General features: G+C 45.1%; 2 protein-coding genes across 4 annotated transcripts in view; one reads left to right on the top strand and one right to left on the bottom strand.

Moving 5' to 3' along the window:
* Positions 1-11,321, bottom strand: part of RAD9B (RAD9 checkpoint clamp component B) — a 29,722-nt gene extending 18,401 nt beyond the window's left edge. The window contains exons 1-4 of one of the 3 annotated variants that reach the window (XM_075898692.2): positions 11,178-11,321; positions 6,094-6,164; positions 2,759-2,908; positions 119-233 (exon numbers count right to left, since the gene is read on the bottom strand). In XM_075898692.2, the coding sequence (XP_075754807.2) occupies positions 119-233; positions 2,759-2,908; positions 6,094-6,164; positions 11,178-11,211 (370 nt within the window). In that variant the 5' untranslated portion in view covers positions 11,212-11,321. The remainder of the gene's footprint in view (positions 1-118; positions 234-2,758; positions 2,909-6,093; positions 6,165-11,177) is intronic. The other 2 variants (XM_075898691.2, XM_075898694.2) reach the window with 2 other exon arrangements.
* A 1,599-nt stretch (positions 11,322-12,920) lies between these two features.
* On the top strand, positions 12,921-20,277 carry VPS29 (VPS29 retromer complex component; the record flags this gene model as incomplete). Its single annotated transcript, XM_089775330.1, has 4 exons — positions 12,921-12,959; positions 16,855-17,046; positions 18,907-19,142; positions 19,795-20,277. Coding segments are annotated over 4 exons (585 nt in total), but the record flags the coding sequence as incomplete, so codon positions are not given.
* Positions 20,278-25,599: the final 5,322 nt, after the last annotated feature.

The raw sequence follows: 25,599 nt of genomic DNA, 5'->3' as shown, positions 1-25,599 counted from the left end.
TATAACATTCTGATAATGACAGAAAATACATTTTTTAATCAGAAATACAAAGATGACAAAATATTTACAAGAGTGAAATGTTTAATGTTTTTATGAAGTCATATTACATTTAACCTACCATGTTTGCAGAAGAGCTGAAAAGTTATATGGCAATCATTAGCATTTGTATAAATGTTGAACTTCTCTACGTTCCTTTCTAGTGTATTTAGACATCTAAATAGAGGGAGGACTGACTGTAAAAAAAAAAAAAAGTACATTAACAGTGTGCACCTTAAGAGCAATACAAAAATGCTAAATAATAGAAAATTAATCATAAATGGGGACATGAAAAGGAATGACGTTAACAATCACACAAATCAACACACACCTACAACTAAAACAAACTAAATTAACTAAAGCAGAGGATAAAGAAGGATCCATGAATTAGTTCTGTACTAACAAATATATCTGCATTTTTATTTCCAATAAAAGTATTGATGTACATCAGCAGCATCAATTTTTTTTCTAGCCTGAGGGCCAAATATATTATTTCAAAAGGCCAAAAACCAACAATCAATATTTTGTGGCAGATTCTCTGCGTTTTTCTGATCCCTTTGGAAAACATCACATAGCGAGAAGAGAGAAAAATAGGGTTTCTGGAGGACTTCTCAATAACTGTAAAACCAACATAACTAGCTCCTATTTCTTTCTTCCCAGAGCTAATGGTATATATGTTAGGGGAGGACAGGGATATTGGGTGGAGTATGCATTTCATTCTGGATAACCTGGTCCAAAACTAAAGACAGCTCTAAGCTGGGCTGGGGTAGGGAATCAAGGAGTTCTATCTAGCTGTTGGTTTCTAGCTTTCCTTCCTCCCCACCCCTCTGGGCTAACCTAACTGGCTGAGTGGAAGAAGTGAACAATCTTTTACTACCGGCTGCCTTCCTAGTCTCAGGCAGTCCCTCTGAAGCTCCTATCATGCTTTCATTATGGCTTCCCAACACAGGCAAGCAAGCAGGCAATGAAGCAAATAGAATAACTCTTGCCTCCAACCCCTACAATGCAACAGGTGGCCAGCAGGGCAACTAATGAGCAGCTGAAGTTGAGATGGGTCAACAGCCAGCCAATGTCCACCTTCTTTTTGGGACTACATTATAGGGTAAATGGTCAGAGGCAATTAGAAACATGGTGACCCTTACTGTCTCTGTCTCTCTGTAGTTATGAAGCTGTTTCAAACACTTTATTAAACTGTAAGGCATAGATCAGGGAACATGTCTAATCATAAATAAACAGAAATTTTGTTCCTACCTCAGCTGTCTTAAGTGCTACAAGCTCAGCTTCAAAGGCCACAAATAGTCCCCAAGTCCACAAAATGTGCATTATATTAAAATAGAGTAATATATCTTCCCAACCCCTACAACACCTACAATTCCACTGGAAAGTTGAATTGTCTTGATGTTAAAAAAAATCATCTTACTAGTAGGGTTGCCAGATGGTTTAACAAAAAATACCAAATGCCCACCCCCCCACAAATGGGAAAAAAATTCTGCACCAAAAAAAGGGGGGGGAGAGACCAAAGTTGTTGAGCAAAAAATAAGGGGGGGGGACCAAAGTTGTTGGGGGGGAGAAGGTGCTGCGCTTTTAAATGGCCCCACACTCCTCACGCCTCTGCCAGACGCGGCAGGGGAAAATTGTCCCTGCTGGGCTTCCAGCCGAGGAAAACAGGAAATACTGGGCAACAAAATGGCAAATGAAATTTAATGTGGATAAGTGTAAAGTAATGCACATCAGGAAAAATAACCCCAACTATACGTACAGTATGATGGGGGCTAATTTGGCTATGATAGATCAGGAAAGAGATTTTGGAGTTATCGTGGACAGTTCTCTGAAAACTTCCACGCAGTGTGCAGCGGCGGTCAAAAAGGCAAATAGGATGCTAGGAATTATTAGAAAAGGGATAGAAAATAAGACCCAGAATATCTTACTGCCCCTGTATAAAACTATGGTACGCCCACATCTTGAATACTGTGTACAGATGTGGTGTCCTCACCTCAAAAAAGATATTTTGGCCTTGGAAAGGGTTCAGAAAAGGGCAACTAAAATGATTAGGGGTTTGGAACGGGTCCCATATGAGGAGAGGTTAAAGCGACTAGGACTTTTCAGTTTAGAAAAGAGGAGACTGAGGGGGGATATGATAGAGGTATATAAAAGCATGAGTGCTGTGGAGAAGGCCGATAAAGAAAAGTTATTTATTAGTTCCCTAAATAGAAGAACTAGAGGACACCAAATGAAATTAATGGGGAGCAGGTTTAAAACTAATACAAGAAAGTTCTTCTTCACACAGCGTGTAGTCAACCTGTGGAACTCCTTGCCAGAGGAGGCTGTGAAGGCTAGGACTATAATAGAGTTTAAAGAGAAGCTAGATAATTTCATGGAGGTTAGGTCCATAAAAGGCTATTAGCCAGGGGATAAAGTGGTGTCCTTGGCCTCTGTCTGTCAGAGGCTGGAGAGGGATGGCAGGAGACAAATTGCTTGATCGTTGTCTTCGATCCACCCTCTCTGGGGCACCTGGTGCTGGCCACTGTCAGTAGACAGGATAGTGGGCTAGATGGACCTTTGCTCTGACCCAGTACGGCCATTCTTATGTTCTTATAAATACCGGACATTTCACATGTTCGGTATTTTCTGCTTTTTTTTTTTACCAGATGGGGTCCCGAAAAACAGTTCAAGCAAAAACCAAACACCTGGTAACCTTACTTATTAGTTCATTAAGATTTACCTTCATTACTAATTTACATGTATAGGGTAACTGTCTTTTTTTCTGACACTGTTCAGGCTCAACTGTCCAGCAGTAATGTTGAAAAAACGTGGATGAAAAGAAGTAACATGCATATGCTGACCTAGAAGAATTCACTGATCGTAGAGCAAGCTGAAAAAAATATAATTAAAATAATATTTTATTACCTTGAAACTATAAACAAAAATGGATTAAATAAATATTTTATTTAAGTCTATACTCGGTGGCTATGTCTACACTGACGGGTTCTTGCTCAACAATGGCTGTTCTTGCGCAAGAATCCACAGAGCATCCACACTGCCAGCCTGCTCTTGCGCAAGGAAATTTACACTAGGGCAGTGGTCACCAACCTTTTTACACCCAAGATCACTTTTTAAATCTCTGAACAGGCGAAGATCTACCGCCTTGCCCCTTCCTTGAAGCCCTGCCCCTTTCTTGAAGCCCCGCCCCTTTCTTGAAGCCCCGCCCTCTCTATTCTTCTCCTGTCCATCATTTGCTATCCCCAGCCCTTACTTATACACTCTGATAAACAGTTTATTTTTAAATTATGTGATGTATAAAATTAAAATCACGTGTTTATAGATATGAAATAAATGGTCTGTTTTTTATTCATGCTATTTAAATCTAAAATGAAGCATTTATAATTATACATTTTGTGGAGACAGAGTTCTGCGGCTGGGGGCAGGCGAGAGGGAACAGTGTGCTGGGAGGGCAGAGGACAGGGTTCTGCAGCTGGGGACAGGGTGCCAGTGGGGACAGGAATAGGGACAGAGTTCTGTAGCTGGGAAAAGGGGAGTGGGAACAGAATTCTGTGGCTTGGTACAGGGGAGTAGGGACGGAGTTCTGTAGCTGGGAACAGAGGAGTGGGAACAAAATTCTGTAGCTGGGGACAGGAGAGTGGGGACAGAATTCTGTGGCTGGGGACAGAGGAGTGGGGACAGAGTTAGGGGAGTCAGGACAGGGAGTGGGGACAGAGTTCAGTGGCTAGGGAGTGGGGTTCCAGTGTGAGGCAGAGAGTCCCCTGTATCTGCCTTCTCCCAGGATTCCCTCCCCCCGCCGAGGGAAACCAGCGCGTGCCTGCCCTGGAGCCGACCCTCCCGTGGCGCAGGGAAGCCCCACACGCGCACGCCTGTCCTGGGGCCGACCCCCCCCCAGCGCAGGAAAACCCCGCGCACACCTACCCCAGGGCTGACCGCCGCCTGCCCCAGTGCCGACGGCCCCGCGCACGCGGACCTCCCCCAGGGCTGACTTACCCCTCCTGTGCAGTACAGGGAGCCGATACTCCCTCCCGCAGTACACCCGGCAGAGCAGCTAGCGCTACTTCCGGAATTGCCGGAAGTGGCGCTAAGCTGCGGGACTTCTGTCCATCCCCAGGAAGCCTACACTACCTCCATTTTCACTTGAGGTAGGTAGTGGGGCTTCTTGGGGGTGAGAGGGAAATGGGGACGGGGCGGACAGGACACCTCGTGATCGACTGGTCGAGGCCTCACAATTGACTGGTCGAGGCCTCGCGATCGACTGGTCGATCACGATCGACCTGTTGGTGACCACGGCACTAGGGCATGGTAAGAGAGGGCTTCTTGTTCAAGAGCTACGCTCTTTTTTAACAGGTGTAAGCCCTCTTCACAGGAGCTCTTGCACAAGAGGGCAGTATGGACGCTCGGCAGGGATTTCTTGCACAAGAAAGCCCTATGGCTAATACAGCCATCAGAGCTTTCTTGCACAAGAGAGGGACCACACTGCCATGGGAGCTCTTGCGCAAAAGCACAGCTCGCACATGGCAGTGTGGACGTTTTCTTGTGCAAGACTTCTTGCACAGGAACCCTTGCGCAAGAAGCTGCCAGTGTAGACATAGCCTAATATTATATATAAGCTCAAAACTCATTGGTCGGCTGCATATACACACATAGTCATCAAGTTTCAAACAAATCAGTTTTACTCCTCCTACTAGACAGAACTGGTTCATAAAATCTAGGGCCTGAATGCAGCAAAACTAATGCATATGATTAGTTCTACTTACCCCACTGGGAATATTTATATTCTTAAAATTAAATTAATATCATTGCCGGATCAGAGCCTGTGGTAGCAATACCTAATACATGTTGAAACTCTGTAAACTGGAATTATCTGGTCTGGCAACATCAAGGACCACGTATGTTCCAGTACCAGAGTGTCCTAGTGGAGGGCTAGTGGCTGGACTCCTCACAGTTGGGATGCCCAGCATGCTGTAGCTGGGCTGCCAAGCATGACCCAGCTGGGTTGCCTGCGGGCAAGGGGGGGAGAGGACAGTAGCTCAGGGCTACTAATGGGGTCAGGAGGTCCTAGGGGGACCAGGAACACAGCACACTGCAGTGGGGCTGCTTGGCAGGGCTGAGAGCTTAACATGCTGTGGCAGGACTGGGAGCCCAGTACATAGCAGCAGGGCTGCCTGGCAGGTGGGAGCTTGGCACACTGGGAACTGGGCTAGAGCTGGGCTGACCAGCTTAGCAGGGAAGCAGTGGGGACTGGTAGGGCAGCGGGGCTGGCAGCAGAGACAGGAAGCTGATTGGGAGGCCAGGGGCTGGTCCAGGGCTAGGGGGGCCAATAGCAAAGGGCCAGATATGACCTCCTGTGCTCTGGCAAAATTCTTCATTTAAGACTAGTCAGGTCCCAAGGGTGCCAGACCAGGGAGGTCCAATCTGTAATTCCTGTCCCTGGTCCAAGTGGATATGTATGGATCTATTTATGTCCATATGAGAATGGTGGTTTACTTTACAAATGTAATAGCTTCTTTTGTTTACCTAATGGCCTGCAATCATACCAACTTAAGTTATGATTTCTGCCCAGTTAACAACAATTGGACCTGGTCAATACATGTCTGGATCAGACCACTATGGAAATGACAAATTATGTACAAAGTAGAATTGACAATTCAGTAGGCTGGCATCCTTTTCTTTCAATGAGAAATGAAGCAATGCTGAAATACGGTCTTAAGAGGTCACTTCTAGTAGATTTAAAACTTGTCGTTATTAAAAATCTATGGCACTGATCCTACTGTCATGGACAAATTCCAGTTGGCAACTATGAAATAGCAGGAAAACTTACCAAAAAACAAAACAAAACAGGAACAGAGTTTCCATATAATTTGCATAGCTGAGATGATACCAAAAATATGGAGGGTGCCCACGCCAAAAATGAGAGATGGTAAGATAGAGAACTTTAATTATGCTATAAGGCAAGTGTATAAATTTTTAAAAAAATACACCTAATTAAAAGTTGAGACTGAATTCCCCTCTAAAAAGTCATTTAAATGATTAAAACCCCCTAAATGCACTTACACCTTTTTCATTTGGGTCAAACCAAAACTCATCACTAATTCGTGCAATGGCCTGTATTGCTCTTCCAAACACTGTAAGAGAAGATAAAAGAAGTTTGCAATTTGCATTCTGTATTTGGCTAAATGTAAAAAACGATATAACACTATCTCCAGAGTAAGAGAAAAATCCTAACATTCCTACATCTATTCAAAAGGAAATTTATGATGTAATGAAAAGCAAAAAGGCAAAAATTACTGTTTCATTAGCAAATTTCTTCAGTACAGGCAGTCCCCAGGTTACATGGATCCGACTTACATCAGATCCCTACTTACAAACGGGGCGAGGCAACCCCGCACTAGCTGCTTCCCCCCAGCAGACTAGGGAGACGTGAAGCTAGCGCCTCCCCCCCAGCAGACCAGGGACACGCGGAGTGGCTTTTCTCAGCAGACACCTCAGCTTGAGAATAAAGGACTGAGGGAAGTGAGGTGTGGGAGAATAAAACTGAGCTCTGGAGAAATGTTTGGCTAGAGTTTCCCCTACAATAGGTACCAGTTCCGACTAACATACAAATTCAACTTAAGAACAAACCTACAGTCCCTATCTTGTACGTAACCCGGGGACTGCCTGTATTGCTTAAAATGGCAGCAAAAATGCACCATAGGCTGAACTTTTCAAAAGTTGCCACCAATGCAGGTTCCGCAGTTTCAGGAGCCTGACTTAAGATAATTTGGGCCTGATTTTCAGACATGCTAAACATCCACAAACTCAACTGTTCTGCACTTCTAAAAATCAGCCCCAACGTTCATTACATTGGACATTTAAAAACTGACACACATAAAATTTGGCCATAAAGCCTTGAAGCCATTAAATAAAAATAAAAAGGTACAGCACCAAATCAAAACTGCTATTAAATAAAGGTGACACTTCCACTAAGAAGAACTCCAGTATTTGACCTAGGGAGTAGCTACCTCCCATACATAACTGGAACTTAAAATTACCAAGTCGTATTTGGTTTTACTTTTTGTGTTTGTTGTGCATCAAGTAAGCAGTAGCAGCACTACCCAATGAACAGAATTAGTTCATAAAATACTTTACAAAGCCATCAAGAGGCACATGAGCAATGGTTACGGTGTAGGGTCCTATTCTGAAATTTGCTATTATGACTACTACTAGCTCTTAGGAATAAAAATAGCCAATTTATTTAAAGATTATTGCTGTATAGAAAAAGTTTTCAAAGCTGCATGGTTAAAATGAAAAAGTTGTGTAAACAATTTAGAGGTAATATCATAATTTACATTAATGACTGGGAAACCCACCACAATAGTCTTAAATAACATCATATCATAGAATCATCCAATCGTAGAATACTAAAACGTGAAGGGAGCTCAAGAGTCCAGTCTCCTGTCCTCACGGCAGAACGAAGCTCTATCTAGATCAGGGGTTCCCAAACTTTTTGACACAGGGACCAGTAAATCCATTCACGAGCTTTTGGAGGACCAGTAACATTCATTTGAATATTTGCATATTCATTAAGCAAATGATAAATATGCAAATACATTGTTTTTGGTCCTCCCAAAGCCCCTAGGGCCAGCTTTAGCAAAGCTTTTGATACAGCCACTCACAACATTCTGACCAGCAAGTTAAGGGAATATGGATTGGAAAAATGGACTGTCATCCAATAAAACCCTGCACCACCACACCGTGTATTGAAAAGGGGCTCATTTATTTTCAGCAAGCTGACACCATCTTTGGAATTTTTTATCCATTCTCATTCCGGATGGTGAACGCACCAGATTCTCTGCATTCTGACACATTGTAGTGCCTTTAAACCTCACTGTCAGCAGTGGGGATATTTAAAAGGCACTGCTTTTAAATTTTTATTCAGGATCTGCGTGCACCCTGAACTGTCCCGCTCCCCGCTGGCCGATTCTCTCCGCTCCCCCTTTCCCCCACCCTGAGCCAGCCCTGCTGTCCCTGCCAGCCGATTCTCTCCTAATCTCCCCTGGCAAGCCCTGCTGCCCCACTGGTTGGTTCCCCAGCCAGCCTCACTGCCCCCACCAGGCGGTGTGTCCCCCCGCAATCTCTCCTGGCCAGCCCCACTGCTCCCGCCCCCCCCCAGCCAGCCCTGCTTCTGCCAGCCGGTCCTCCCTCCCCCTCCAGCCAACCCTGCTTCTGACAGCCGGTTCCCCTCCCTATCTCCCCCGGGCAGCTCCACTGCCCCGACCCTGCTTCCCTGCGGCCCATATCCAACCCCGCCTTCCCCCTCCACAGCCATCAATAAGAGCTCACCTGGTAACCCTCACTATGCCTCTGCCGGGAGCCTGAAACATACGACTGCATCTGCCCAGCCCGGCTGACGGCTTAGGGAACCCAGCACTGCACGGGCAGTCTGGGAGACCGGAACACCCTGGCAGCCATGCTGAGGCCCGGTATATTTTTCCCGTGGCCCAGTACCAGACGGCAGCCCATAGTTTGGGAAATGCTGATCTATATCATCCCTGAAAGATGTATATCCAACCTGTTCTTAAATATCTCCAGTGATGGAAATTCCACAACCTCCCTAGGCAATTTATTCCAGCGTTTAACCACCCTGACAGTTAGGAAGTTTTTCCTAACATCCAACTTAATCATCACTAGAATAATCAGAATAATGCTTCCCTAAGACTGGCATTCTTTGCAGGGATAGTCTTGTATATGAAGAATTATGAATAATAATACTTTGATTTAGGGCTGTTGATTAATTGCAGTTAACTCACACGATTAACTCAAAAAAATCATGATTAATTGCAATTTTAATCACTCTGCTAAACCACAGAATATCAAGTGAAATCTCTTAAATATTTTGTTTTTCTACATTTTCAAATATATTCATTTCATGTACAACACAGAATATTGTGTAAAGTGCTCACTATATTATTACAAATATTTGAACTCTAAAAATGATAAACAAAAGAAATAGTTTCAATTCACCTCATACAATTACTGTAGTGCAATCTCTTTATTGTGAAAGTGGAATTTACAAATACAGATTTTTGTTACATAATTGCACTCAAAAACAAAACAATGAAGAAGTTTACAGCCTACAAGTCCGCTCCAAGTCAATTGTGAAGGCAAATAAGTTTGTTTACATTTACAAGACATAATGCTGCCTGGTTATTATTTAAAATGTTACTTGGAAGTGAGAACAGGCATTTACATGGCACTTTTGAAGCAGGCACTGTAAGATATTTACATGCCAGATATGCTAAACCCCTCCATGCTTACACCACCTTGCCTGGGACAAGCTTCCATGCTGATGGTCATTAAAAGCAATGCATTAAAATTAAATGCTACATAACTCTTTGGGGGAGAATTTTATGTCTTCGCTCTGTTTTACACACAAGTGACCACATACTCCATGTTATAGCAATCTCAATGATGATCCAGCACATGTTGTTTAGTTTAGGAATACTTTCACCACAGATGTGATAAAATGCAAATAAGATGTTATGTGAGATTTCCAAAGACAGCACTTGACCCAAGGTTTAACAATCTGAAGTGCCTTCCAAAATCTGAGAAGAACTGGGCATGTAGCCTGCTTTCAAAAGTCTTAAAACAGCATTATTTTGATCTGGAAACTACAGAATCCAAATCACCAAAATAGGAAATCTGCTAGTGGCATCTCACAAACATGCATCAGTCTATAGTACTTTAGATAGTTATTGAGTAGACTCCATCATCAGCATGGATGCATGTCCTCTGGAATGGTTGTTGAAGCAAGAAGGAACATTTACATTTTAAGGGCATTTGGCATGTAAATATCTTGTGATGCTGGACACAATAGTGCCACATGAATGCCTTTTCTCATTCAAGGTGCAATTGTAAACAAGAAGTGGGAAGCATATTTCCTGCAAATGTAAACAAACTTGTTTGTCTGAGTGTCTGGCTGAACAAGAAGTAAGACTGAATAGACTTGTAGGCTCTAAAGTTTTACATTCTTTTATTTTTTAATGCAAGTTTGTTTTACACAATTCTGCATTTATAAATTCAGCTAGATTGCACTACATTATTTGCAATAGAAGAATTAAAAATATTGTTTATTTTGTTTTTACAGTGCAAATATTTGTAACAAAAAATAAAGAGAGCACTGTGCACTTTGTAGTGATAGAAATGTAGAAGGATAGTTGTGTTAGTCTGTATATTTAAAAACAATGACCTGTAACACCGTAGAGATTAACAAAAATATATAGAATCATGAACTTTCATGGGTAAAACCCACTTGATCAGTGAACTATAGTGGAAATAACAGAAATCAAGATAAAAATATGTAGCACTTTAGAAACTAACAAGTCTCTAAAGTGCTACATATTTTTTTCCTTTTGTTTTACCAAGACCAGACTAACAAAGCTACCTCTCTATTAGAAATGAAGATAGACAGATATATCAGCAGAAGCACCTGTCAATTGTAGGACAAGTATTAATGAGGCTAATTGCGTGGGGTGGATGTGTCCCATTCATAGCTTTTGATGTGAAAATGCCAGCTCAGCTGGGCTGGAGAAGCCCCACTTAGCTCCTTTAACCAGTTAACAATATGTTTTACTGATTAACCAATTAAACTGGATTTTACATCCTGATTTCTAATGACAATTCCCAGGTCCAGCCAGTCACATTGTGTCTTAAATTACTTGACTGTGTCTGTTGAAAGTCTATTTTGTATGACAGAAACACATAACTAGTTCTTCAAATCCCAGCGGCCTTTGATGCAAACCACCCTGTAAGGAGCTGTACTTTTCAGCACGTTGCACGAGGAGCCAGTGAGATCGCAGTCCGGGGCCACACGGGTATTAATAGAGGCCCCATCACCGTCCCCAGCGGGTGTTGTCAGGGGAATCCTGGAGGACCGGTGGCCGGGCTCATGTCACCCATCCCGCGCAGAACACGCGTCAGGCCTCAGCTTGCAGCAACGTGGCGCCATTGGCCCGCACGTGCCGTCACACCTCATACGGGTGCACAGCCGGGGCTCCCAGCCCCTCACGTTCACCCGGCGCCGGCCCCTATTTCACGGACCCGGCCATACACTCCCCGGGGGAGCCCCGCGCCCGGCTCCCAGCGGCGGCGAGCGCTACCTCGGAGGTGGGTCCCTCCAATCACACACTTCATGGCGCAGTCAGGCGGCCGCTTCCCTGCCTCACGGCGCCTCCCCGAAAAGGGCGGGAACAACCCCGCCCCGGAGGCTGAGGCGCGCGAGGGGCGGAGCCACGCCCTCCTCCGCGACCCCAGTGACGGGCGACGTGAGCGGCACGTGACCTGGCGCGTTCCCACTTGGTGTGACCCTTCGGCGCTGGCCTAGGCCGTAACCGTCAGCACCTTTACTTCGCCGAGCGGAAGGGTCGGAGGTGGCGAGTGGAGCAGGATGGTGAGTCCGGCCGGGGCGAGCTCCCGGCCCGCACCCTACGCTGGAGAGCGCCCGGCTCTCGGCCCGGGCCCTGTTGCCCCGGCTCCCCCCCCCCCCCCCGCACTCCTGGGCCACAGGCGCTTCTGCCCCCCCCCCCCCTTGGCCATGCCAGGGCTGGATTACCCAATAAGCAGACTAAGCACGTGCTTAGGGCACCAGCAAAGCAGGGGCACCAAAAAAAATGGGATTTTTTTTTTTTTTTTGAAAAATTCGATATTTCAAAAAAAGCATTGAAGTTGTCATGGTGGGAAAAGTCAGAACCCCGCAGAAGGCTCTTTTTCTCAGCTGAATATAAAACCCTCAGAGACCAACAATGTGTCAGGACAGACTGGATTCACTTTCCCTGTTGTGTATGGAAGCAGATGTGCTTTCTCAAGTCAGCTTCGATGAACATATGCAGAATTTTGCACTCAGAAAATCTAGAAAGAAGCTATTTTAATTTAAGAAAACATGTCGGTTTTGTGTCATTTCAAAAAATACAATTTTATTTGATGATATAGTATTGTTTTTATTTTTAATTACATTTGGGGGGCACCATAATCTTTTCAGTGCTTAGGGCCTTTAAAAGTCTTAATCCGGCCCTGGCCATGGCAGAGCCGCGTTGATCCTCCTTCCTCGGGGCGCTCCCCGAAAGCAGGCCCCCGGCACTTGACTTGCGGGGCCCTCACTGCTCCTTAGGCCGCCCCGCTGCTAGACGCGCCCCCTCACGGCAGGGTCGTGCCATCAGGAAAGCGAAGCCGCTGCTTATAAAACAGCCCCTGGCTCCTTAGCCCCTCGTTCCGTGCGCCCGAAGGCCGCGTTCCGGCTCGTCTGTCCCTTTGGGGTCCCGTTTCCCCTTCCCCTCCGAGTCTTGATTTGCCCCTCTGCATTGTTTGCTTTCCTAAACATTCATTCATTAGAACAACACTTTTTTTTTTCTTCAGAAGTGTAGGTGACCAATTTCTTTAAAGGCTACAAATCCATGAAATTGGTTTCAGTGGAGATTTCTGTGGGGAATAGGGGCAGGACTTCTGATCCATCATTATTTAGTGAGTCAGTCCAATGTGTCATTCAAAAAGATAACGAGAAGTCCAGTAGCATCTTATAGACTAAGAGATTTATTGGAGCATAAGCTTTCATGAGCGAAGACCCACTTCATCAGATGCATGTAGTGGATGTGGGTGGACAGAAAAATATTCAAAGCAATAACTGGCTCATTGGGAAGTTATAACATAGTCGGAATACTTTGTGAAGTGGCAGCTTGAAAAAGTCTTCGAGTATTGTTTTGGACACAGTTTCAGTAAAGTTGACTTTTAGCACTTCTTTTATAACATTAAAAATCATTATTTTGCTATTCATATGTCATTTTTTTTTCTTTTCTGTTGCTTTCTTTTAACATTGTTCATGTTTCACCCTGTTTTTTCATTCCCCTGTCTGCAATCAACTTCTTCATTCCAATAAGGCGGGGCACAGAGTAAGTTTACTCCTAATGGCTCTTGCTAACATTGGTGGTAGGTGATATGTCACTATTACTAGATGTTCAAATAGGCCTAAATTATGGAATAACCGCTAGCCAATCCATAATCAAGATTGCAACTAAATTTCTCTTTAAAGCCAAGTGCTTTTTGTCATTATTGTTGTGTCTATCAGAGATGCACATGATACAGTTATTACAGGGGAGAACTTCATGATACTTCTTGTAATATAGTGAACTATTTTGATAGGTGGGAACTTTAATCTGATTTAGGGGCTAAAATAGTGTCATTTCATCAACACACATTGAATTCAGAGAGGTGGCATGTGTGTAACCAAGAGCATAATTTTTGGTGTGGGTTATATATATACCTAACTAGTTAGTGTTGCATGTGAATCTTGAAAGATGTGATTAAAGACCCCATATATTTTGTTAACATCAAAATAAGCCACATTAGGAAATCATGTAAAGGCTGATTTAGGTTACCTGGTTATACTATCAATATGTAGAGGATATTATATTGTTAAAATGTAACTCTTAAAAAAAAACTATAATGATATTTACTGGCAGCTCAAGCATGTTAGCTGAGAATTTTTTTAAATTTTTGTACACCAGGTAAGTCAAAATGTAATAGTTTTCCCCTCCATTGCCCTCTCTAAATTTTAAAATGACCAATGTGCTGGTGAAAAAGTGCTACCTGTCAGCCCTGAGGAAGTCCTGTCCACTGAACAGGCACAATACCGGCTCTAGTGTAGCAAACCAATGATTCCTTTTTGAGCTTGAGGAACCAACTTTAGGAATATAGAGGACATCTGTCCACTGGGAACTGGTGGAAGACTACCTTATTTTTGAGACTAGCAGAAGTAATAAGTGCTTTTTATCACTAATAGTGTGGACTGTGTTTGAATCAGTGGCTTACAGGTTAAAGATTCTATATCACTTTACCAATCCTTTGAATTATAACATTCCCCTCTTTCCTATTTTGAATACAGGCAGTCCCTGGGTTAAATACAAGATAGGGACTGTAGGTTTGTTCTTAAGTTGAATTTGTACGCAAGTCGGAACTGGCGTCCAGATTCAGCTGCTGCTGAAACTGACCAGCGGCTGACTACAGGAAGCCCGAGGTAGAGCAGCTGGGGTGCTGCCGGGTTGGTCCCCACAGTGCCGAGGTGCGGCACTACTGGACCAACCCAGCAGCACCCCAGCTGCTCTGCCCCAAGTGTCCTGATTCAGCCGCTGCTGAAACTGACCAGCAGTGGCTGAATCAGGACGCCTGGAGCAGAGCAGCTGGGGTGCTGCCGGGTTGGTCCAGTAGCGCCGAGGAGCGGCGCTGCGGGACCAACCGCCAGCGCCCCAGCTGCTCTGCCCCAGGTGTCCGCAAAAAAAGCCTGGTCTGCTTGGGGGGGGCACACTAGCTGCACCCCCCCCCCCAGCAGACCGGGGAGACATGGGCGGCGGGACCAAGATGCGCTGCGGTCCCACCGCCCGCGTCCTCCACGGCTTTGCTCCGCGTCTCCCTGGTCTGCTGGGCCCCCCCCCCCCAGCAGACCAGGGAGACGTGGAGCAGCTTTTCTCTCCCCAGAGGATGCGGGCAGCGGGACCGCGGCGCTTCTGGGAGGTCTCGCCACCCGCATCCTCCGGGGCGATAAAAGCCCCATTCATAAGTACGGATCCGACATAAGTCGGATCCGCGTAACCCGGGGACTGCCTGTACTTACACTGAGCAGACTTTCACAACTGTGGTGAAAATGCCTGAGCCCTATCTCCTTTCCATTAACGTTGTTGGCATGAGCGAAGCTGCATGATTTCAGGAATAAACTGCAAAGTATTAAATGTTATAGTATAGACAAGGTTACAGCTAATTTACCTATACCATAGAACTGGAAGGGACCTTGAGAGGTCATCAAGTCCAATCCCCTGCATTCACAGTAGGGCTAAGTATCATCCCTGACAGATTTTTCCCCAGATCCTTAAATACCCTCCTCCCCCTCCATTGAACGCACAACCCTGGGTTTAGCAGGCTAATGCTCAAACCACTGAGCTAGCCCTCCATAGTGTATGATGTATCACTATAATATAGTACAGCACATATATATTTTAGTGTGCTCACATTTTAGTAATTATAAATCATCACTAGTGCACTTGGAAGAAAACAAGAGAGTATAGACAAGGTTACAGTTTTCAGAGTAATAGAAATGCTTGTTTTTATCCAATGTTCATGTGGCGTTGTGGCATGTAACCAATTTTTCTTTACAGTTCTTTTCATACATTTGTTGCATAATCACATTAAGCTTGGCTTATTGATGCTTTGCCTTCATTAGTTTTATTTCCTCAATAGCAAATTCAAAAAGTCTGTGACATTACATTGTTGGCTACCTTTGAAATCAAGGATTCAGATTAAAGGTGTTTGTGATAGTACAGGTGACTTACGAAAAATATTACCTGGTGGTTGATTGCATCAATTTTATTCTGTCTGTCTATTCTATCATACTTCATAAAGCAGTTCTTTTAACAGTTATGTATTCATATTTTTGTTGGGTTCATCTTCAGCTTGCAATGCTTTAGTTAAAAAAAACTTTTGAGGAAAAAAGATGCATTTGGTATTATCCAGTGGAAGCAAGGATGTTTTATGATCTTAGCTCTTGAAAACTTTTCATTCAGTTTAAACACTGACACACTGCAAACTCTTTTTAGGAAAACAAAAAGAAGATTAAATACTGAAGGGGAAATTTGAAACGGTGAAAGGAAAGAGATCACAACTTAGGTGTAATCTACACTTAAACTTTACCAATATAACTGTATCTGGAGCATCTCTCATTTCTAACATAGCCAATATAAGGTGTACTGTAGATGCAGTCATATCAGAAATAGCATAGTTATACTGGTGTAGGTTATGCCAGCGGTTCCCACCTGCCAGTCCGCAGCCGGCTGGCTGCTGGCCTTGGTGGCTATGCGGGCTGCAGCTGTTGGGAGAGGCGTATCCTGCCCCACCTTTCAGCCAACCACTGCCATGCAAGGGTGGGGTCATTTCCTGGATACGGAAGTGTGCTTTGCTGTGCAGCAAGAGGGCCGCACGGAGCCCAGCAAGACAGTCTTAGAGCAGCCGCGACTTGGGCAGCAGACCTCAGCTGGGAGGCAATGCAGGGTTAGGTGAGGGGCGTGGGGCAGACGCAGGGGGGCGGGGGGAGTGGAGGGGAGAAATGGACTTAGGGGCATGGCTAGTGCTGCGGGGCTCTGTGGGCAAGGAGACTCTAAGGCAGGAGGCTGTCACTGGAAGGCTCTGAGGATGGGAGGCTAGTTCTGGGGAGGGTTGGATGCGGGGAATTCAGGTCAATGGCTTGCACTGGGGGGTAGTGGAGGGGTGGGGTGCTTTAGGGGTTACTGCTAGCTCTGGGGACTGGGGCTTTTGGCGGATGGGTAACATTTTATTTACATATTAATTATTTGCAAAATAAATATGCAAACAAAATGTTGCCTGTCCACCAAAAGCTTATGAATGGGGTTGCCGATCTCTGGTATAAAAAAGGTTGGGAACCACTGGGTTATGCCATTTCTCCAAACCAGCATAAATTATACAAGTACAGGCACTTTTATATTAAGTGCCTCTATTGCTAGAGGGTTTTACCACCATATCTATATTAGCTGGTCTCTTGTAATGCAGATAAGGCTTCAGTCTATATTACCCTGCCTTAGTGAGACATTTTAAGAACCAGATTTACCTACATCCCAAACACAAGCTCAGTTTCAGTTATTTTACATCAGAAATGCAGAACTGTGAGACTGAAGATAACCACACTTGCAAATTTCTTCTTGATTTTTTTTTTTATTATTATTATTGGCCCATTAGGTTCTGTAATTCTTATCTCTCTTTTTCCTGTCCTTGATTCCTAATAAGCTGGTGTTAGTATTAGGAGACCTTCACATCCCACATCGATGCAACAGCCTCCCAGCTAAATTCAAAAAGCTGCTGGTCCCTGGAAAGATCCAGCACATCCTCTGCACTGGAAATCTCTGTACCAAGGAGAGCTATGACTACCTCAAGACTCTGGCTGGGGATGTCCATATTGTTAGAGGAGACTTTGATGAGGTAAAGGCCTCTCTCTAAAGACTTCTTTACAAAAGTCTCTTATGCAAGGATGACATTTTACTTATTTATAATTTTTACACCATTTAACAATTGATATGGTTACAATTAACAAAGAACAGGGTAAAAAGCAAAAATGCAGCATTTATGCTCATGACCAGTAAGAACTTAAACCTACAGGCAGTCCCCGAGTTATGCGGATCCGACTTACGTCGGATCCACAGTTACAAACGGGGCCCTTCCTCTCCCTGGTCTCCAGCAGACCAGGGAGAGGAAGCAAAGCGGCAGAATGCACGGGCAGCGGACAGCCCAGACACGTCTGGGCTGTCCGCTGCCCGCGCATTCTGCCGCTTTGCACCCCGTCCCCCTGGTCTGCAGAGCTTTGTTCGCTGCTTTGCTCTGCTCCCCCTGGTCTGCAGGAGCCCGAGGGCAGCAGGATAACCACGGCGCGTCTGGGCTGTCCCACTGCCCCCGTGCTCCGCGGCTTTGCTCCGGACGCCTGTGGTACAGCAGCTGGGGCGCTGCCAGTTGGTCCCATAGTGCTGCTCTGGGCACCACTGGACCAACCCAGCAGCACCCCAGCTGCTCTACCCCAGGTGTCCCCAAGTCAGCAGCTGCTGAAAATGACCAGTGGCTGACTACAGGAAGCCCCTACCCCGGGCTTCCTGGAATCAGCCGCTGATCAGTTTCAGCAGCAGCTGACTTGGGGATGCCTGGGGTTCTTAAGTTGAATCTGTATGTGAGTCAGAACTGGCGTCCAGATTCAGCCACTGTTGAAACTGATCAGTTTCAGCAGCGGCTGAATCTGGACGCCAGTTCCGACTTACATACAGATTCAACTTAAGAACAAACCTATAGTCCCTATCTTATACGTAACCCAGGGACTGCCTGTAGCCAGGATAAAGCTAACTCTTGAATTAATGTAGTTTGGTTTAATTGCATTTGATTAAGCATTGCAATAAAATGGCTAACTCTAGGGGCATTATTTGCCATCAAAATAGGTGTTGTTGCCAAGATGTTGAATTTCCTTGTCAGATGCTATTTTTGTAATTTAATTTGAAACTTAATCATTATAATTCAGTATTTCTACAAGCTTTACAGTATTGATATTAACTTTTGAGTTTATGTATTTGGCTTTTATGCAGAGTGTGGTACAATGTTCCTTCTTCCTCATCTTTTTCATCCATGTGCAGATTTTTTCCATCCTTGAGTAGAATACGTTTTTATATGCACCAAGGCATGTGTGAGTATGCACCACCAAGAAAAACAAACCTGGCTCTAGGCATTCTGATAATCAGCTGGATGGCATTCAAATGTCTCCTTAGCACAGCTTACTGGAATCACTGGTGTGGTATGTCTTTTAGAGGTTTCCGCATTCTTCAGTGAAGAAAAACTTAAATTGAAGAGGGTCTTTATCTGAGGGATTGTCAAACTTTTGGTCGTGGCTTGTAAGGGAAAGCAGCTGGCCAGCTGCCAATGGCTTCTTTACCTAAGTATCTGCAGGTGCAGCTGCTTCAAGCTCCCAGTGACTGCAGGGCCACTGTTCGATCCAGTGGAGCTGCATTGGTGACTCAGCTTGCACTGCTTCCTGTAGCTCCTGTTGGCTGGGAACAGAGACTTGCAGCCACTAGGAGCTACAGGCAGCTGTACCTGCAAATACTCAGGTCAAGAAACCATTTGGCAGCTGGCTAGCTGTTTACCCTTACAAGCCACAACCAAAATCTTAAAAATCCTTGCTCTAGGTCATTCTCAAGAGCAACAGGTAAACTATGATATGAATACATTGCAAATAATTTTACTTTTGAAGATGGAGTCTGTTTCACTATATGTAATCTATGTTGTATATTTGTTTTTAATTTTTAGAACCTGAATTATCCGGAACAGAAAGTTGTAACTGTTGGGCAGTTCAAAATTGGGCTGATCCATGGCCATCAAGTTATACCATGGGGAGATATGGCCAGCCTGGCACTGCTACAAAGGCAATTTGATGTGGACATTTTAATTTCAGGGCATACACACAAATTTGAGGCATTTGAGCATGAAAACAAGTTCTACATTAACCCTGGATCAACCACAGGAGCTTATAGTGCCCTGGAGAAGTGAGTTAAAATAAGCTGGACAGTTGTGTATTTATCTGTTTTTATATCATACCTACTTATCAGCACTAATTTTACAGTAACGGTTCTAAGAAATATATATCATGGTAACTAGTGTATGTTCAAGCCATATGCATACCAACAGGCAGTCTAAATACTAATAATTTTTCTTTAAAGTTTAGTATTGCATGTCTGCATTACTACTTGAAGGTTTGAGTCTAGCCTAAAAAAAAGGCTGAAAACAGCTGCTCAGCATTTGGGTGTATTCATTGGTACTCCCTATTTTCTCTCCACACCGACTGGGAAGTAGTATCTGAAACCCCTCCTAATCTTTGTCAAGATGGATAATCCCCAGCAGTGATGTTACATTTCAGAGGAAACAGCTGCTGTGCATGAGTTACTTTTTAGGATTATTTGCTTGATAACCAGATACATCTTGCTGTTGGTATCAAGGATTTTCCTACAATACTTTCTAAATCCATTTGCTTAAAATGAGTATGTTGAAATACCTAGTCATGTTTCCTAACTTTGTCAGATCATGCTTATACAATTAAAATACAAATTTTTTAGAGCAACTTGTTAAGGAATCTAGCTTACAGAAATATCTACTGTTGGTGTTTTATAATTATATTAACAATCAGTTTTTCCTTTCCAGTAACATCATTCCTTCATTTGTGCTGATGGATATCCAGGCTTCCACGGTAGTTACCTATGTGTACCAGCTAATTGGAGATGATGTGAAAGTAGAAAGAATTGAGTACAAAAAGCCCTAAATGAATTATCTGGTGCTCTTTTTATCATCTCACTCCCTCTTGTTCTAGTCAAACAACTAAGCATTCAAGAACCACAAGCTGTCTGCAATATTTGCTTGTTTACAGTTTAACTTGTTTGTAGCCTATAATCATGTAACTAGTTTAACACATAGCTTCAAAAGAATGCACACTCTTGCTTGTTTTCTATGTATGGTTGAGCTTGTAAAATATGCTGTTATGATGAAAAATCCATACGTATATAATCCATCTTGTTAAACAAGTATCTTTAATGTTGTAACCTTATTTCAGTCAAGTTTTTATTTCTATACAATTTTGAATTGTAAAACCATTAAAGCGAAGTTATGTGTAACAGTTGAACTTGATAAGCATGAGACAGTACTTTATTTTTGGAAATAGCATTTACAGAACCTGCACATTAATGCAATTTAATTTATCCATTTTTGAAAACATCAGAAGGTTTTCTAAAATCATACACCACTTTAATCTAACTTAAGTTTGAAAGTTTAGAGTGCAGACTTTATTCTGAAATAGCACTTTGTGGTCAAATATGTTTGTCCGAAATGAGTTTGACTCACTTTAATACTGGAACTCTTACTCTAGAGTTTGTGTGAACACAATTTTTGAAGAGCTATTCCAGGATAGCTTAAATCAAGTATCTGTGGACAAACAAGAAGTGAGCCATAACATGTTTGAGTGATGAGAAGTAAAATATGTTTTGACACAAATATTGGTGTTTTAACCCATGTGCAAGGGTAAAATGATGTAGTAATCTTCCTGAATGTACCAGGATAAAAAATGATGTTAAGGTTCTGTTACTTTGAGTTCTACTTCTCCATGAAATCAGACTAGGTCTAAAGCACTGCATGGCCATAATCAATAACTTGTACTAAGTTAACCAATTACAGTTTGATTACCTTTGCCTTACTTACTCAACACTTAAAGGAAAAATTAAATCAAAAGTGTCTCTGAAGTTATATGAAATGGTCTCTTCTATGTCCAGAAATGTAGACAGTTCATTTTCATTTGACTTAATCATCTTTAGAAAGGTGAAGACCACACTCCATTAATTTAGATTCCAAAATTGGTTTTGGGGAACAGGACTTGTGGATTCCAAACTGAAAACACTCAAACCAAGCTCCATATAGTAGGAAGCAACATTTCTTGCAGAGAACTATAGCTGCTTGGTTTCACAGCAAGGATCTTAAGCCATTGTCAAAATGCAGGGATTACTATTTCTAAAAGGCTTCGTACTTTAAACCGCATTTCTAGTGAGGGTTGTGATTCCTGTCCAGAGCAGGAATGGAGGTGTGTATATTCTGATCATTCAGTTGGTTAGACCAGCATCTCAGGCTATGAATTGCTGACTTCTGGGCTGCAGTAGCTCTAGAAGTCAGGGCTGGGATGCCCAGCCCTGCCCCTCCTACAGAGGCTTCTGGGAGGGTTATGTCCTGCCTCACCTCTCAGCCAGCCAACACTGGTCAGGGTCTCTTCCCAGATATGGAAGAGCAGGTTGCTGCACAGTAGGAAGTCCTTACAGAGCCTGTCATGGCAGCCTTACAGTATTTGCAACTCGAGCAGTGCTCAGCTGGTGGCTGGGAGGCAGCACAGGGCTAAGTGAGGGGGATGGGCTAATATTGAGGACGGGGAGGGGAGCAGTTGGGTGCAGTGGGGTTCAAATAAGAGGCTGGCACTGAGGAGGTCTGGTGGTGAGGGGCTCTAAGGGAGAGTGTTGTGTCAGGTGGAGGGTTGGGGTGCTGAGCAAAGTGCAGGCTTGTGGCTGTGAGGGTGCAGGAGTTTGAGTTGAGGGGTGTGAGGGGCTCAGGGCAGGGAGGCTGGGAGTATGATGGGCTCAGGACACAGATTTGCAGTGTGTGGATGATGCAAGAGTGTTGTGGCAGAAGACTGGGTATATGGGGGTGCAGTTTGGGGATGAGAGGCTCAGGACAGAGGGTTCCAGTGTATGATAAGCTCAGGTTTAAACTCGCTCGCCGCTGCAGGATTCCACCTCCCTCCCCCACAGGAAGCTGGTGCGCTGCCTCCATTTTTGTGCGAAGTAGCATCAGTGTGGGCTCCTTCGTAGGGGTGGGAGAAGGGGGTGATGGAATGCCTCGTGATTGGTTGTGCCCTCGCAATCAACCAGTCAATCATGATTGATGGATCGGTGACCACGGCTCTATCCCAATCCCTTTCCTCTTCCCCATAGACAGGCACCCCCCCACAACCCAATCGTCCTCCTCTCTCAGAGCCAGGTACACTCCCTGCTCTAACTCAATCCCCCTCCCTTCCCCCAGACTCCCCACTCTAACCCAATTGCCCTCCCCTCTGCTCTCTTCCCCTCCCCCAGAGCCAGGCATGCACACACACCTCAGCTCTAACCTAATGCCTGGGTCCTGGAGCTGCTGCTGCCACACACTCCAGGCACTGGGGCACATGCACTGAGCAGCCAGCTGTGAGCATGCACTGGGACACTGTGTGCAGAGTGGCCCAGCTGTGAGCTGGTGGCTGGGGTGCCTTGTGCAGAGTGGCCAGCCTGAGCGGTCCAGGTGTGTGGCTCAGAACCAGCTGGAGGTGCATTTTTTTAATCCAAGAGCCATATGTGGCTCGAGAGCCGTGGGTTGGCTACCACTGGAGTACATGCATTCCTCCTCCTCCTCCATTAAAATTTTTAGCAGGCAGGCTAGCAGCCCGGTTCAGTCCTAGCTCATGATGGGTCCAGGACCTACGCCTGCAGCGGCTCTGCATTTGTACGCCTAACTCCAGAGAGAGGGGGACTGGTGAGTGTAGCAAGCAGGGGGTGCTGCTCCCTAGTTCAATTAATACCTAACATCCCTACCTAAGCCCCTCCTCAATCCCCTACCTTGACTCCTGCATCCCCTCCCTCATACCACCAGCTCCCTGCCCTGAAGGACCTGGGCAATGTTATATAAGTAGTATACATCTCCAAGATACAATCAGTCTGGTCACTCATACCAATTTTGCATCTTTTAAGGGTATATATTTAGTGGCATATTTCCATTTAGTTTTAGTAAGTTGTTCAGTTTTCCTTGGCAGAATCACCCATATACTTTAGTTTCAAAGAAAGCATAGTGTCACAGAACCTAATGGCAGTTAAACTGTTAAATACTCACTTTTAGAGAAATTATCCAATATATTAATTTAATTGAAGGACTTACTCTTCAAATACTAAATATAAACGTTTTATTACATTACAAACAGTATTTTTCTAAGTTCAAAATTTGAGCTAGTCAGTTTTATTTGTGCCATGCTCAAATGAAAACCAAGTCTATAAAATATTGTACCTAAGATACACTAACATTTACAATGTTTTAGAAACACATATACTGTTATACAAAGTTAATTTTATCTTAATAGGAAATAAATATAGGATGTACCTCTCTTATCTGGAATTCTGTCATCCAGAAACATCCCTTGTCTGGCAACAACTCTTTCCTCCCACTGAGCAACTCCTTCTTCCCCACCAGCTCAGAGCTTCCTGCATAGCTGATTTGCAACACTAAAGTTCAGGGAGGGTGGGGGGAAGAGATGGGATGGGGTGGGATCTTGGGTAATGAGTGGAGTGAGGGAGGGTAGGGCTTGGCACAAAAGGGAAGATTGGGTGCACCCAAACCCCCTCAGTTACCAGATGTCTGCTTATTGTGGATGGGCTGTCCTGCAGTCAGAGACAGGGACAGCCTTAGGCCAATTTGGCTGAATAGGCCCTGTGCCTCAGGAGCCCCCGCGCCACTGAACCCAGAAGTGCTGCTGAGTTACTATTCAGAGCCGGGGGCCCTGCTCCAGCAATATTTGGAGCTGGGTCTCTCCCCTGGCTCTTCCTGAAGCGGGCCCCAGACCTCCCCTGCTGGCTCCCCCACGCATCCTCCCACCCTGTCCCCATAGTGTCCCTCTCAGCCCCGGACTGTCCCTGCCATGTGCGGCTCTCCCTCACCAGCTGCTGCTGCCATGTGCAGCGTTTCAGGTGGGCAGGGAGGATGCCCGGGTGTGATAATGTGGCGTCACGGCCCAGGATTTTAACTCCTCAGAGGCATGTTGCGTGGCTAGCTCCAGGTTCAGAGTCTGGGGCCTGAGTGCAGACTCCAGCCCCACAAAGTGGAAGGCAGAAGGTAGGGAAGGGGCTTGTGCAGCGAGGGAGAGGGAAGAGGAAGAGGCTTGTGTGGCGGGGGAGGTGTAGCCAGACACAAACCCCATCTTGTTTTTCCACGAACCCCATCTTGTTTCCCCCCCCCTCCAGAGAGCAAGAGAAAGGCAGTCAGCCTTTGATGCCCTGGGAACACAGGTGTGGTGCCTGTCCCTGACTCTACCATAAACAGAAACCAGACAGTAAATGGGCTAGCTGATGACTGGGAGGCCTCCCATCGCCGTGATGGCTAGTACCAGTAATTGACACGCCTGCACTGTCTCGGGAGAGGAATCTTCGCCCATCACATACCAGAAGTGCCCATTGTCTGCATCTTCCCAGGTGTAAATTATGCTTTGCACCCTTCGTGGGAAACTTGGCGTTCAAAGCCATTTTTCCTAATTGGCCACTTGAGACCAGGAAGAAGCCCATGTGACCCAAGGGGTATAAAGAGGGTTTAGCTGCCCACCCCATTTGAGCTCCAATCACCTACACCTGCTGGCAGGTATTGATTGTCTCCCGAGGTCCGTGGGACGCCCAACCTCGCCCTACTTCTTCCCGAGGGATTGAGAGAAAGACGCTGGCCATGCCAAGTCTGGAACGCAGCAGTGAGAATTGTACCTGCAATGTGTTTTCTTTATGTGTACACTTTGTCACTCTGTTATAAGTTTAGTTACTTTATTCTAGTTTCTTAAGGCAAACTGCTTCATTTCTATTGTAAACTGCCTTTGGTAAGGTGATTTAGCTATAAACTTTGGAAATAAGTGGGATGCCCTCATTCACTTATAAAATATATATATATTGAACCAAGTTTCTTTATTTTATTTTCTCTCATAATAAGCCAGTGAGTGTCAAGCTTCTGACTTGAACCCGTGCTGCTGTACCCAAACTGAACACAAACAAAAGAACTTCAGCCGGTCAAAGGGACAGGTATAGGGAGAGCTTGGGCGTTTTGGATTGTGTCACTCCCAGGTGGCAGATCCATTGGGGCACCTCTCAGCCTCCCCAGGCTGCCTGCTGTGACGGAATCTTGGATTCTAGCAGCTAAAATCTGAGGTGTTATAAGCTCTCCCTGTAAACTTATTGGGGCGCCCGTCAACCTCCTCCAGGTTGCCCACTGCAAGGGACCCCGGTCTCAGCAGTTGAAGTCTTGGGGGTATAGTGCACACACACACCGGGGCGTCTGAGAGCCTGTTGGCTGCCCTCTGCGACGGGACCCCGGTCCTAGCAGTAAAGTCACAGACGTTAAACTATTTTTCGGGGCACCCTCCAGCCTCCTAGGCTGCCCACTGCAACGAGACTTTGCGTCTCAGCAGTTGAAGACTTGGGTGTAACACACACACACACACACTGCCCTGACCATTTCGGCTGACAGGAGGGGCTTGTGCAGTGGGGGAGAGGAGAGGGAGGGGCTTGTGCAGCAGGGGAAGGGGAAGGGACTTGTGCAGTGGGTGAGAGGAAGGGGCTTATGCAGAGGGGGAGGAGGAAGAAAATGCCTTCCCCTAAGAGACAGGGTGGAGGAGAGACAAATGGCAGGGGGCCAAGTGCAGAC

The sequence above is a fragment of the Pelodiscus sinensis genome, chromosome Z, assembly GCF_052426305.1.
Source record: "Pelodiscus sinensis isolate ZL-2025 chromosome Z, ASM5242630v1, whole genome shotgun sequence".
NCBI classification, from domain to species: Eukaryota; Metazoa; Chordata; order Testudines; family Trionychidae; genus Pelodiscus; species Pelodiscus sinensis.
This window is presented reverse-complemented; position numbering and strand designations above follow the sequence as displayed.